The sequence below is a fragment of the Heptranchias perlo genome, chromosome 14 (genome assembly GCF_035084215.1).
Source record: "Heptranchias perlo isolate sHepPer1 chromosome 14, sHepPer1.hap1, whole genome shotgun sequence".
Taxonomy (NCBI): Eukaryota; Metazoa; Chordata; class Chondrichthyes; order Hexanchiformes; family Hexanchidae; genus Heptranchias; species Heptranchias perlo.
Window position 1 is genome coordinate 72,219,286 of NC_090338.1, and position 13,244 is coordinate 72,232,529.

A 13,244-nucleotide genomic window follows, 5' to 3' on the forward strand; every position below is an offset into this window, starting at 1 on the left:
GACTTGCATTTATAGCGCGTCTTTCATGACCTAAGGACATCCCAAAGTACTTCACAGGCAATGAAGTACTTTTTGAAGTGTAGTCACTGTTGGAATGTAGGAAACACGGCAGCCAATTTGCGCACAGCAAGGTCCCACAAACAGCAATGTGATAATGACCTGGTAATCTGTTTTAGTGATGTTGGTTGAGGCATAAATATTGGCCAGGGCACCGGGGAGGACTCCCCAGCTCTTCTGCCATGGCATTTTTACGTCCACCTCAGAGGGCAGACGGGACCTCGGTTTAAGGTCTCATCCGAAAGCCAGCACCTCCGACGAGGCAGCACTCCCTCAGTACTGGCACTGGAGCGACAGCCTTGATTATGTGCTCAAGTATCTGAGTGGGACTTGAACCAATAACCTTCTGATTCAGAGGTGAGAGTGCTACCACTGAGTCATGGCTGACATCACAGGAAGAAAGTACTAAATTATTTTTCTGTAAATGTTATTTTAAGCTGCGGCTGCAGTTTCAATACAAGTTTTTCCACTGTGTTAGTCATTTCATTATATTTAGAAAACATACAATTATACATAAAGCTGCAACTTGCACAATCATATCAAAAAATATTTTAAATATTATCCATCAGGTTCACTGTATTGTTTTGCAATAATATTTACCCCAGTAAAGGTTGCCTGAAAAATATCTTCCAGGTTATAGGATTTAATTTCTGATGAAATTCCCAACATCACAACAATGACTGAAATTTCAGACAGTTCTGATGGAAGCTTATCGACCTGAAATGTTAACTTTGTTTCTCCACAGATGTTGCCTGACCTGCTGAGTGTTTCCAGCATTTTCCGTTTTTATTACATGATTTAATTGCCGTCCTTCTTGGCGGCCTTTCTACTCCCATCGTGTCAATCACAGATAAGGCCATCTCTGATCATTTCCTTGCGTCCCTCTCCACTCACATCCCCTTCCTCCCCGCCAAACCCACTTCCTTCTGTCTCCGCCCCTGGAAAAAACTTTCCCCCAAGTTACTTACAATTGCATTATCAAATTACCAACTGTCTAGCCATTGCCTCTCCATTCACTATGAAATGTCTGCAGCTACCAATCTGCTCAATCACATGCTCACCTCCACCTTTGATGCCCTTGTCCCCATTTAAACCATTACTCTCTCTCACCTGGGTCGTTCCCCCCTAGTACGGCCCCCATCTCGGCTCCCTTAAGTCCAAGGGATGCAGACTTGAATGGACAACTTATGGTGGACAACTGGTTTAGCCATTCATCGCCAGATCTGGCTGGACCACATAAAGCACTGTCGGGTCCTGCTCTCCTCTGCCAAAACTGCTCAATTTCCAGGATCATCCTAGAATGCAAAGATAACCCCTGGCTTCTCTTCTCCACTACATAACATTTTCTTATACCCCTCTCCCCTGCCCCTCCACCCTCACCTCCAACAAATGCGAGGAGCTCATGGACTTCTTTGTCACTAAGATTGAGAGCATCCGTTCAGCTGCCTCTGCTGCTTCTCTCCCTTCCCCTCGCTCACCAAGCCAAACTTACCCTACAGTTCCCCCCTGCCCTAGCCCTGAACTCACATCTTTTTCCAGTTTCTCTCTGATCTCCCCACATGCCGTGTCCGAGCTCATCTTGATTATGAGACCCACCTCCCCGCTCCCTTGACCCTATTCCCACCAAACCGCTGGCAACCCAACTTCCCTTCCCAACCCCCGTGTTAACTGATATTGTTAACGATTCCCTCTCCTCAGTTACTGTCCCCCCTCGCCTTCACATCCTCCTCAAAAACCCACCCTTGACCCCTCTGTCCTTGCAAACTACCGCCCCATCTCCAACCTCCCTTTCCTCTCCACAGTCCTTGAACGTGTTGTCGCCTCCCAAATCCGTGCCCATCTTTCCTGCAACTCCATGTTTGAATTCCTCCAATCAAGTTTCCACCCCTGCCACAGTGCTGAAACGGTCCTGGTCACAGCAATAAATGACATCCGAGGTGACTGTGAATGGGGTAAACCATCCCTCCCCATCCTTCTTGACCTGTCTGCAGCCTTTGACACGGTTGACCACACCATCCTCCTCCAACACCTCTCCTCCATCATCCAGCCGGGTGGGACTGCGCTCGCCTGGTTCCATTCTTATCTATCCAGTCATAGCCAGAGAATCACCTGCAATGGCTTCTCTTCCCGTTCCCGCACCGTTACCTCTGGAGTCCCCCGAGGATCTATCCTTGGCCCCCTCCTATTTCTCATCTACATGCTGCCCCTCGGCGACATCATCTGAAAATTCAACATCAGATTCCACATGTACGCAGACGACACCCAGCTCTACCTCACCACCGCCTCCCTCAACCCCTCCACTGCCTCTGATTTGTCACGCTGTTCGTCCAAGACGAGGACAAATTTCCTCCAATTAAATATTGGGAAGACCAAAGCCATTGTCTTCGTTACCCGTCACACACTCTATTCCCGAGCCACTGACTCCATCCCTCTCCTTGGCCACTGTCTGAGGCTGAACCAGACCGTTCACAACCTTGGCCTCCTATTTGACGCTGAGCTGAGCTCCTGACCACATATCCTCTCCATCACCAAGACCGCCTACTTCCATCTTTTTAAAAATTCATTCATGGGATGTGGGCGTCGCTGGCAAGGCCAGTATTTATTGCCCATCCCTAAATGCCCTTGAGAAGGTGGTGGTGAGCCGCCTTGTTGGACCGCTGCAGTCCGTGTGGTGAAGGTTCTCCCACAGTGCTGTTAGGAAGGGAGTTCCAGGATTTTGACCCAGCGACGATGAAGGAACGGCGATATATTTCCAAGTCGGGATGGTCTTTGTCTTTGGAGGGGAACGTGCAGGTGGCGGTGTTCCCATGTGCCTGCTGCCCTTGTCCTTCTAGGTGGTAGAGGTCGCGGGTTTGGGAGGTGCTGTCGAAGAAGCCTTGGCGAGTTGCTGCAGTGCATCCTGTGGATGGTACACACTGCAGCCACTGTGCGCCGGTGGTGAAGGGAGTGAATGTTTAGGGTGGTGGATGGGGTGCCAATCAAGCGGGCTGCTTTGTCCTGGATGGTGTCAAACTTCTAGAGTGTTGTTGGAGCTGCACTCATCCAGGCAAGTGGAGAGTATTCCATCACACTCCTGACTTGTGCCTTCTAGTTGGTGGAAAGGCTTTGGGGAAACAGAAGGTGAGTCACTCGCCGCAGAATACCCAGCCTCTGACCTGCTCTTGCAGCCACAGTATTTATGTGGCTGGTCCAGTTAAGTTTCTGATCAATAGTGACCCCAGGATGTTGATGGTGGGGGATTCGGCGATGGTAATGCCGTTGAATGTCAAGGGGAGGTGGTTAGACTCTCTCTTGTTGGAGATGGTCATTGCCTGGCACTTGTCTGGCGCGAATGTTACTTGCCACTTATCAGCCCAAGCCTGGATATTGCCCAGGTCTTGCTGCATGTGGGCATGGACTGCTTCATTATCTGAGGGGTTGCGAATGGAACTGAACACTGTGCAATCAACATAATAACGTAAGAAATAGGAGCAGGAGTAGGCCATCCGGCCCCTCGAACCTCCTCTGCCGTTCAACAAGATCATGGCTGATCTTCTACCTCAACGCCATTTTCCTGCACTATCCCCGTATCCCTTGATGCCTTTAATATCTAGAAATCTATCGGTCTCTGTTTTGAATGTACTCAATGACTGAGCCTCCATGGCCCTCTGGGGTAGAGAATTCCAAAGATTCACCACCCTCTGAGTGAAGAAATTTCTCCTCATCTCAGTCCTAAATGGCCTACCCCTTATTCTGAGACTGTGAGCCCTGGTTCTAGACTCCCCATCCAGGGGAAACATACTCCTTGCATCTACCCTGTCGAGTCCTGTAAGAATTTTGTATGTTTCATTGAGATCACCTCTCATTCTTCTAATCTCTAGAGAATACAGGCCTAGTCTACTCAATCTCTCCTCATACGACAATCCCGCCATCCCAGGAATCGGTCTGGTGAACCTTCGTTGCACTCCCTCTATGGCAAGTATATCCTTTCTTAGTTAAGGAGACCAAAATTGTACACAATACTCCAGGTGCGGTCTCACCAAGGCCCTATATAATTGCAGTAAGACATCTTTATTCCTGTACTCAAATCCTCTTGTAATAAAGGCCAACATACCATTTGCCTTCCTAATTGCTTGCTGCACCTGCATGTTAGCTTTCAGTGACCCATGTACAAGGGCACCCAGGTCCCTTTGAACATCAACATTTCCCAATCTCTCACCATTTAAAAAATACTCTGCATTTCTGTTTTTCCTACCAACGTGGATAACTTCACATTTTTCCACCTTATATTTCATCTGTCATGTTCCTGCCCACTCACTTAGCCGGTCTATATCCCCTTGAAGCCTCTTTGCATCCTCCTCACAACTCACATTCCCACCTAGTTTTGTGCCATCAGCAAACTTGGAAATATTACATTTGGTTCCCTCATCCAAATGATTGATATAGATTGTGAATAGCTGGGGCCCAAGCACCGATCCCTGTGGTACCCCATTGGTCACAGTCTGCCAACTTGAAAAAGACCCGTTTATTCCTACTCTCTGTTTTCTGTCCATTAACCAATTCTCAATCCATGCCAGTAAATTACCCCCAATTCCAACTGCTCTAATTTTGTTCACCAACAAATCATCAGCGAACATCCTCACTTCTGACCTTATGATGGAAGGAAGGTCATTGATGAAGCAGCTGAAGATGGTTGGGCCTAGGACGCTGCCCTGAAGAACTTCTGCAGCAATGTCCTGGGGCTGAGATGATTGGCCTCCAACAACCACTACCATCTTCCTTTGTGCTAGGTATGACTCCAGCCACTGGAGAGTTTTCCCCCTGATTCCCATTGGCTTCGATTTTACTAGGGCTCCTTGGTGCCACACTCAGTCAAATGTTGCTTTGGTGTCAAGGGCAGTCACTCTCACCTCACCTCTGGAATTCAGCTCTTTTGTCCATGTTTGGACCAAGGCTGTAATGAGGTCTGGAGCTGAGTGGTCCTGGCGGAACCCAAACTGAGCATCGGTGAGCAGGTTATTGGTGAGTAAGTGTCGCTTGATAGCACTGTTGATGACACCTTCCATAACTTTGTTGATGATTGAGAGTAGACTGATGGAGCGGTAATTGGCCGGATTGGATTTGTCCTACTTTTTGTGGACAGGACATACCTGGGCAATTTTCCATTTTGTGAGGTAAATGCCAGTGTTGTGGTTGTACTGGAACAGCTTGGCTAGAGGCACGGTTAGTTCTGGAGCACAAGTCTTCACTACTATAGTCGAGATGTTGTCGGGGCCCACAGTCTTTGCTGTATCCAGTACACTCAGCCATTTCTTGATATCACGTGGAGTGAATCGAATTGGTTGATGACTGGCTTCTGTGATGGTGAGGATCTCGGGATGAGACCAAGATGGATCATCCACTCGGCACTTCTGGCTGAAGGTGGTTGGAAACGCTTCAGCCTTGTCTTTTGCACTGACGTGCTGGGCTCTGCCATCATTGAGGATGGGGATGTTCACAGAGCTTCTTCCTCCCGTTAGTTGTTTAATTGTCCACCACCATTCATGACTGGATGTGGCAGGACTGCAGAGCTTTGATCTGATCCGTTGGTTGCGGGATCGCTTAGCTCATCTATAGCATGATGCTTCCGCTGTTTAGCATCCATATAGTCCTGTGTTGTAGCTTCACCAGGTTGGCATCTCATTTTTAGGTATGCCTGGTGCTGCTCCTGGCATGCTCTTCCAAACCCCTCATTGAACCAGGGTTGATCCCCTGGCTTGATGGTAATAGTAGAGCGAGGGATATGCCTGACCATCAGGTAACATCCATAACATCATCCGTCTCCATCCCTGTCTCAGCACATCTAATGCTGAAATCCTCAACCATGCCTTTGTTACCTCTAGATTCGACTATTCCAATTCTCTCCTGGCTGGCCTCCCATCTTCCACCCTCCGTAAACTTGAGCTCATTCAAAACTCTGCTGCCTGCATGCTAACTCGCAGCAAGTCCTTTCACCCATCACCCCTGTGCTCGCTGACATACATTGGCTTCTGGTCCGGCAACGCCTCGATTTTAAATTTGTCATCCTCGTGTTCAAATCCCTCCATGGCCTCGCTCCTCCGTACATCCATAACCTCTTGCAGCCCTACAGCCGTCCGAGATCTCTGCACTCCTCCAATTCTTGCCTCTTGCGCATCCCCGATTTTCTTCGCTCCACCATTGGCGTCCGTGCCTTCAGCTGCCTGGGTCCTAAGCTCTGGAATTCCTTCCCAAAACCTCTTCGCCTCTCTCCTCCTTTAAGACGCTCCTTAAAACCTATTTCTTTGACCAAGCTTTTGTTCATCAGTCCTAATGTCTCCTTATGTGGCTCAGTATCAAATTTTGTCTGATAATGCTCCTGTGAAGCACCTTGGGACGTTTTACCACGTTAAAGATGCTTTATAGATGCAAGTTGTTATTGGTGATACCGGCCGATAGGAGGGAGCAAAGGACGGAAGCAGGATCTCTTCCTCAGCACCCACTTGGTGTTCTCCTTCTGACAGGTTTGCCTCTGCTCGACTTGTCACCCACACACACCCTACCTGTACCCCACCATTCCAAAGACCCCAGGAAAACAAATCAATCTGACCACAAGCCCCTGACCAGATGCTGCCTCTAACGAATCTTCCAGCAAAACCACCTTTCTGCACAACATGGTGTTTCAGGTAGATGGGGAACTAAACTGCTGCTCTGAGCAACCTGCGCACAGATTTGTTATATGGTTCTGTCAAATAGAGTGGGTGAGATTACTTCATGAGCACGTTGGCTTTGTTATTTACAGGGAGGGAGCGGGGGGTGGGGGGAGTCTTGTAGCGGCTGGAGATAAGGGGAACGTGAATGTCGTGCCGAATTTAGCTGCAGGACCTGGTCTGAATTTTTTTTACTCTGTTTCCCGGCCGACAGTCGGCCAGATTGAAAGACTAGCTGGCTGTTGGCAGGAAGGCCACAGCTGGGGAGCAGAGAGGAGGTAAGGAGAAATAGATAGATTGATAGATAGATAGAGAAACACACACACACAGATAGAGAGAGACAGAGAGAGAGAATTATAGATAGAAAGAGAGAGAAAGAAATAGCTCGAGAGAGAGACAGAGACAGAGAGAGAGAGACAGAGAGCGAGAGATAGACAGAGAGAGATAGAGAGAGGGACAGAGGGGGAGAGAGACAGAAAGAGGGAGAGATAGGGAGAGACAGAGGGAGACATACAGAGAGAGACACAGACACACACACACACACAGGGAGACAGAGAGAGACAGACAGATACAGAGAGGGACAGAGAGAGAGAGATTGAAGGAGAACCCATCCTCTCCTGAAGGTGCTGGCCTGGCCTGGGATTCTGTTCTACAGCCGCTGGTTGTCCTCTGGTACCTCACCCAGTGGCCATTGTCCATATGTGAGCCCAGACAGTAAATTTTAACCCAGCTGTTTGTTCTCACCCAACCTGCACTTTCCAGCAGCTATCAACAGAAGGTGATTAGAAGCAGGAATCCTGGCTAATTTATGCACCTTGGTCCAGGGACACTGAGACGAAGTTTAGCACCCCTACTGTAGACCTGGTTTAGATTAGCTAACTTAGTGCAGGCTGGGAATTGAATCTGGGACATTGTGGAGATTGCACCTCTCCAAACAGCTCTGGAAATTCAGGTGCTTGACTGAATTGCTATGAAAATAATTGTCTAACCTAGAATTCCATTCTTTTTTTCATTAGAACATTGCAGATTGAGGGGCGATATAATAGAAGTGTTTAAAATTATGAAAGAATGGGACAGGGTAGATAGAAGCAGATTATTCCCAGTAGTTGAGGGGTCAAGAACGAGGGGCCACAGATACAAGATTAAATGTAAGAGATTCAGAACAGAGGGCAGGGAGAAACTTCTTCACACAGAGAGTTGTGAGGCTGCGGAATTCACTTCCTGGGTTAGTGGTTGAGGCGGAGACCACGTCAACATTCAAGATTAGATTGGATAGGTGGATGAAGGAAAAGAGGATTGAAGAGATATGGGACTGGTTGGGCCAAATGGCCTGCTTCCGTGTTGTAACTTCTGTGTATTTCTATTTATGACGACAGCTAAGGCTGATTTTAGTCACCAGGGATGGATGTTATTGAAGAAACAGTAGCTTTCAGTACCTCATTGATGCTTCGAAGAGCTGATTCAGCTTCTGATCGCCCGATGTCACCTGCATACCATTTCCTGGACAGACACTGAAACACAAGAATCCTGGTCAGAAATATTCTCCGAGCCATGAAACTGATGATTTATAAACGGTCAACCACTTGGAGATGGGACACGTATCTTAAAGCACTGCACCAGGAAAGTGTTACAGTGCTGGTGAGAGGAATTTCACTCCAACAGGATGCTGCATTCTACGAGGGAACACCCTCAATGGACCGTTATGAAACGCAGTGTGTGGTTTTCAGATGTAAAAGGCGCACCGTGCAGTAATTGCACTCAGTTACACCTGACCTGAAAGCCATGCCATTCTCTGCTCCGCTGCTGAGTAATGTATTGCCAGCGGTAATTTAAGGCACCTGATCACAGGGCACTGGCAGCAAGCACTGGGAGGTGAGGCTCTTCGGGAGCACTGGTCCGATATTCCGAGTTCGTGCTGCCGGCGGGAGTCTCCCCTGCCAGCTGGTGCGTATCAGTTCATTGTGAAAAGAGAAAAAAAAGGAAAGATCTTACATTTAAATTGCGCTTTTCACGTCTCAAAGTGCTTCACAGCCAACAGTGTAGTCACTGTTGTAATGTAGGAAATATGGCAGCCAATTTGCGCACAGCAAGGTCCCACAAACAGTGATAATGACCAGATAATCTTTCTTTGTGATGTTGGTTGAGGGATAAATATTGTCCAGGACACCAGGGAGAATTCCCCTACTCTATGAATAGTACCATGGGATCTTTTACCTCGACCTGAGAGGGCAGACGGTGCCTCGGTTTAAGGTCTCATCCGAAAGACGGCACCTCCGACAGTGCAGCAGGTTTAATTTAGCTGCTGGAAGCAGGCCATAAACAGCTGCTGTCGGTGCTGTTTGGAGTGAATACAATGGGGTAAATTTTAACTCCCAAGGTCGGATGGGTTGGGGGCGGGAGGGAGGTTAAAACAACAGCTTTTTGGAGAGGGACCGCATCCCGGCTCCAACTCGCCCACTTCTGGGTTTAACCCAGGCAGGTTTGTCGATGTGTGGGCAACAGACACCCGGAAGTCCCGCCCCCTGCTTAAAGTCGGCGGGACGATGCTTAAAAGGGCAATGTACCTCATTGAGATGCTTGAGGTACTTAATATTTTGTGTATTGGAATAATAATATTAATTTAACCATACTTGTCCGGGCTTCCCATCGCTTCCGATTCACGACAGGTGAAAACAGGTGGAAAAGGCCGGACCCATGAGCTGAGTGAGGGCCTTTATAGCCCTGCTTGTGGGCCTGGAGGAGCAGGAGTGCTTCATCCAGGCCCAACAAGCTCACCTGGCCGAAGGAACCTCACAATTGGCCAACCTCCCCCCGGCCGCCCCCACCGATCTCCCTGCTGGCTGACCCCCCCTCCCCCACATCGTCCATGCCACCCCCCTCCGATTTTTTCCAAGCCTGATGATCTCTCTCTCTCTCCCTCCTGGCCCCCTCTCCGATTTGCAGCTCCTTTCACTGCTGACAAGCAGCCAGCCTGTCAATCGGGCCGCCTGGCACATGGGAAACCCAGCAGCTCAAATACTTACCTTCAATTGAGTTGCAATTGCAGGTTGTGACACACTGAACTCGCTTCCGGATTCCCCACGTGAATATCTGCAGACGCGTGGGGTACCCGGCTCAAAGTAAAAATCATGCACAATGCGTGTGAAGATATAAGATAATGACCATCTGGATACTGCTGCATTTCCATACCTGTTCTTGTGGTGCTGGCATTATGGATCGGGCTTTATTAGCTGGTAGAGGCAGTGGTGGTCTGGAATCATTGGGGCCTCTTGAGAAAGACTGCTTGGTCTCTGTGTATATAAAGCATAATCAGCTGATCTTATGGCGATGACATTACACAGCAACTATTAAGCAGATGCACTTCACGACATCTGCTCAGATGTGTTTTTCATAGAATAATAGAATCATACAGCACAGAAGGAGGCCATTCGGCCCATTGTGCCTGTGCCGGCTCTTTGAAAGAGCTGTCCAATTAGTCCCACTCCCCCATTCTGTCCCCATAACCAATAGCAATTACCTTAAATCTGTGACCTCTGGTTACAGACCTTCCTACCATTGGAAACAGTTTCTCCTTATTTACTCTATCAAAACCCCATATCATTTTGAACACCTTTATTAAACCTCCCCTTAACCTTCTCTGTTCCAAGGAGAACAACCCCAGCTTCTACAGTCTCTCCATGTAACTGAAGTCCCTCATCCCTGGTACCATTCTGGGAAATCTCCTCTGCACCCTCTCTAAGGCCTTGACACCGTTCCTAAAGTGTGGTGCCCAGAATTGAACACAATACTCCAGCTGAGGTCTAACCAGTTTTTGGTTGGTATTTTTTACCATACTTTAGAATTTTTTAATAAAACTATTAATGGAGGGGAGGGGGTGGAATTTTGGCAGTCATTTTTGCTCACTCCTGAAGGTAAGTTTCCTTTTAAAGCAACTCAATTTCATTGCTGATCTGGTACAGGATAGAAGGCGGCACATTAGGGAGATCAGTGGACCCCGGACCATTCTGCAGCCCCTGGTAGTTCTACCTGCCAATTACGCAACACAACTATCTACAGGAAGCACTGCAGCAACTCGCCAGGCTTCTTCAACAGCCCCTCTCAAACCTGTGACCTCCACCATCTAGCAGGACAAGGGCAGCAGATGCATGGGAGCACCACCGCCTCCAAGTCCCCTCTAAGTCACACCCCATCGCTGGGTCAAAATCCTGGAACTCCTTACCTAATGGCACTGTGGGAGAACTTTCATCACACGGACTGCAGCAGTTCAAGAAGAAGGCCCACTGCCACTTTCTCAAGACAACGAGAGATGGGCAATAAATGCTGGCCTTGCCAGCGACATCCATATTGCGAGAATGAATCTCAAAAAATCACCAATTTACCTTTTCCTGCCTCTCCTTTATACATACAACTTGGCCATTTCTCTAAACTAGAACTGGCAGAGGTGAACACCTGGGTTTAGATGAAGCTTCCCTCATGCAGATATAAATAGAACCTTCAATGATGTACTATTTCTTTCTCACCAATTCCCTTCCATCCTCTCCTGAAGGTGTTGACTCCTTGTTGGGGAATGATTCCACAGGTAGCCTCCAACACCTCGCCCAAATGGTCATTATTCATATACCAGCCTTGACAGCGTCAACTGGTCATTTGGGCCACAGGGGGCATCACAGATAAGCCTGATCCTGTCCTCACTTCAGGCCCACAGTTGGACTGCCAGCAAGGGATTGCTGGATAGCGATGGGGTAAAGGCGCTCCATAAATACATGCTGTTGTTGCTGGGTCATTGAGAACAGCTTCTCATGATACGATTTTCATGCATCCAGGATATTCTAACACTGCTATATTTAAAACTCTCTGCAATTTCTAGATGTTTTCTGGAGTTAAAGTCAGTGGAAAGGTAAATCAGGCAGAGCGTTCGCTGGGCGGACAATCGGATATCGCAGATTTTACACCATCACTGAAAGTTAAAATGACCCCCAACCTTTCACCTTGCTTTACAGTAGTACAGGGAACAACATCACTAAAAAGGAAGCAGGTTAGTTGGTAGTGACTGGTCTTGATTTTTGTTATGATTTATAAGAGTTTTCATATTTTTGCCACGACTAGCTCCCCACAAACCTTCCCCCACAAAAAATTGCAGTTCTAGGTAACTGGTAAAACATCTTGATCCTGAATCTGATTTTAATGTTCACTCCGAATGTAATCGCTGTCCTATCATATTTCAGTTCCACACAGCAACACAGTTCAAACCTGAATGAGTTTTGTGTCAAACAGATGTCTGAATTGCTGAATTACCGATTTAAATTGGCTGCCCTTTTCAATCCTGAAGTTTGTCGAAATCATAGGAAAGAACTTGCATTTATATCGCACCTTATACAATCTCAGGACATCTCAAAGCGCTCTACAGCCAATGATGTACTTTTGCAGTGTAGTCACTATTGTAATGTAGGAAATGCAACAGACAATTTACGCACAGCAAGCTCCCACAAACAGCAATGAGATAAATGGCTTGTTTTAGTGCTGTTGGTTGAGGGATAAATATTGGCCAGGGCACCAGGGAGAACTCTTCGAAATAATGACATGGGATCTTTTATGTCCACTGAAATTCCAGACGGGGCCTCAAAAGACAGCGCCTCCGACAGTGCAGCATTCCCTCAGTATTGGCCCTGAATAAACTAGGAATCAATTTCTTGGCAAGACAATTAATATTTTATGCAAGAACTGAACCATAAATGAAACTGATAAAGAGCTTCGTACCTTGTTGAAAACGTGGTGGCAAGGACCCGCTTGGTGAAAGACTTCTCAAAGGGGGAAAAAAGGAAATGGAAAAGAATGTTAATAAGATAAAAACAAACAAACCGAAGATCTAATATGATATTGCGTAGAAGAGAGAATAATTAAAAAATATACCTGACACTTAACGGTGCACTAACAGGTAACCAGACCCGAAGTTATTTTCACAATATCAGGGGGGAGGAGTTAATGCTCCACATATATGTGTGCACACGGAAAGAATGGTGAGGGGTTAAGGCTGATTCCCAAGGTAAATTCCCACCGTGCACTTGATGTTATATAATCCCCAGAGTGAGATTACTTTTATTGTAGGGGTTCCAAGACAGACTGTGGGAGACCCTGCTCGTGATCAATTATCTATCCATCACCCCCATTCTGTGGCCACATACTCGATTCATCATTACTAATGCCAAGCCCCTTTTCAATCCAGCTTGATAACTTGCCATTCATTCCATGGCCTTACTCTCCTTTAAAAGCCTCACGTGGGGAACTTTATCAAGTGGTTTTTGAAAATACAACTAAATTGTGGGGTAGAAATTTTACTTCTGTCTTCACCAGCCCCTAATTTTCCTTCCATTAAAGTGGGAAATCACGGGCTGGCGAATAGAGAAGTGGAATTTCTACCTCTCTCTCTCTCGACTGGATAGCCCTCACCCATTAATGCTGTTTCTTCGAAAGAATTCCAGTAGACCTTTGAGACATGACCTA

The 13,244-nt window shown here is 47.4% G+C and overlaps 1 protein-coding gene across 1 annotated transcript in view; it reads right to left on the bottom strand.

Moving 5' to 3' along the window:
- lcp2a (lymphocyte cytosolic protein 2a) overlaps positions 1-13,244 on the bottom strand; it is a 184,405-nt gene that overhangs the window by 3,852 nt on the left and 167,309 nt on the right. Inside the window, exons 17-19 of the mRNA XM_067996567.1 lie at positions 12,501-12,541; positions 9,933-10,033; positions 8,180-8,254 (exon numbers count right to left, since the gene is read on the bottom strand). Of these exons, the coding sequence (XP_067852668.1) occupies positions 8,180-8,254; positions 9,933-10,033; positions 12,501-12,541 (217 nt within the window). The remainder of the gene's footprint in view (positions 1-8,179; positions 8,255-9,932; positions 10,034-12,500; positions 12,542-13,244) is intronic.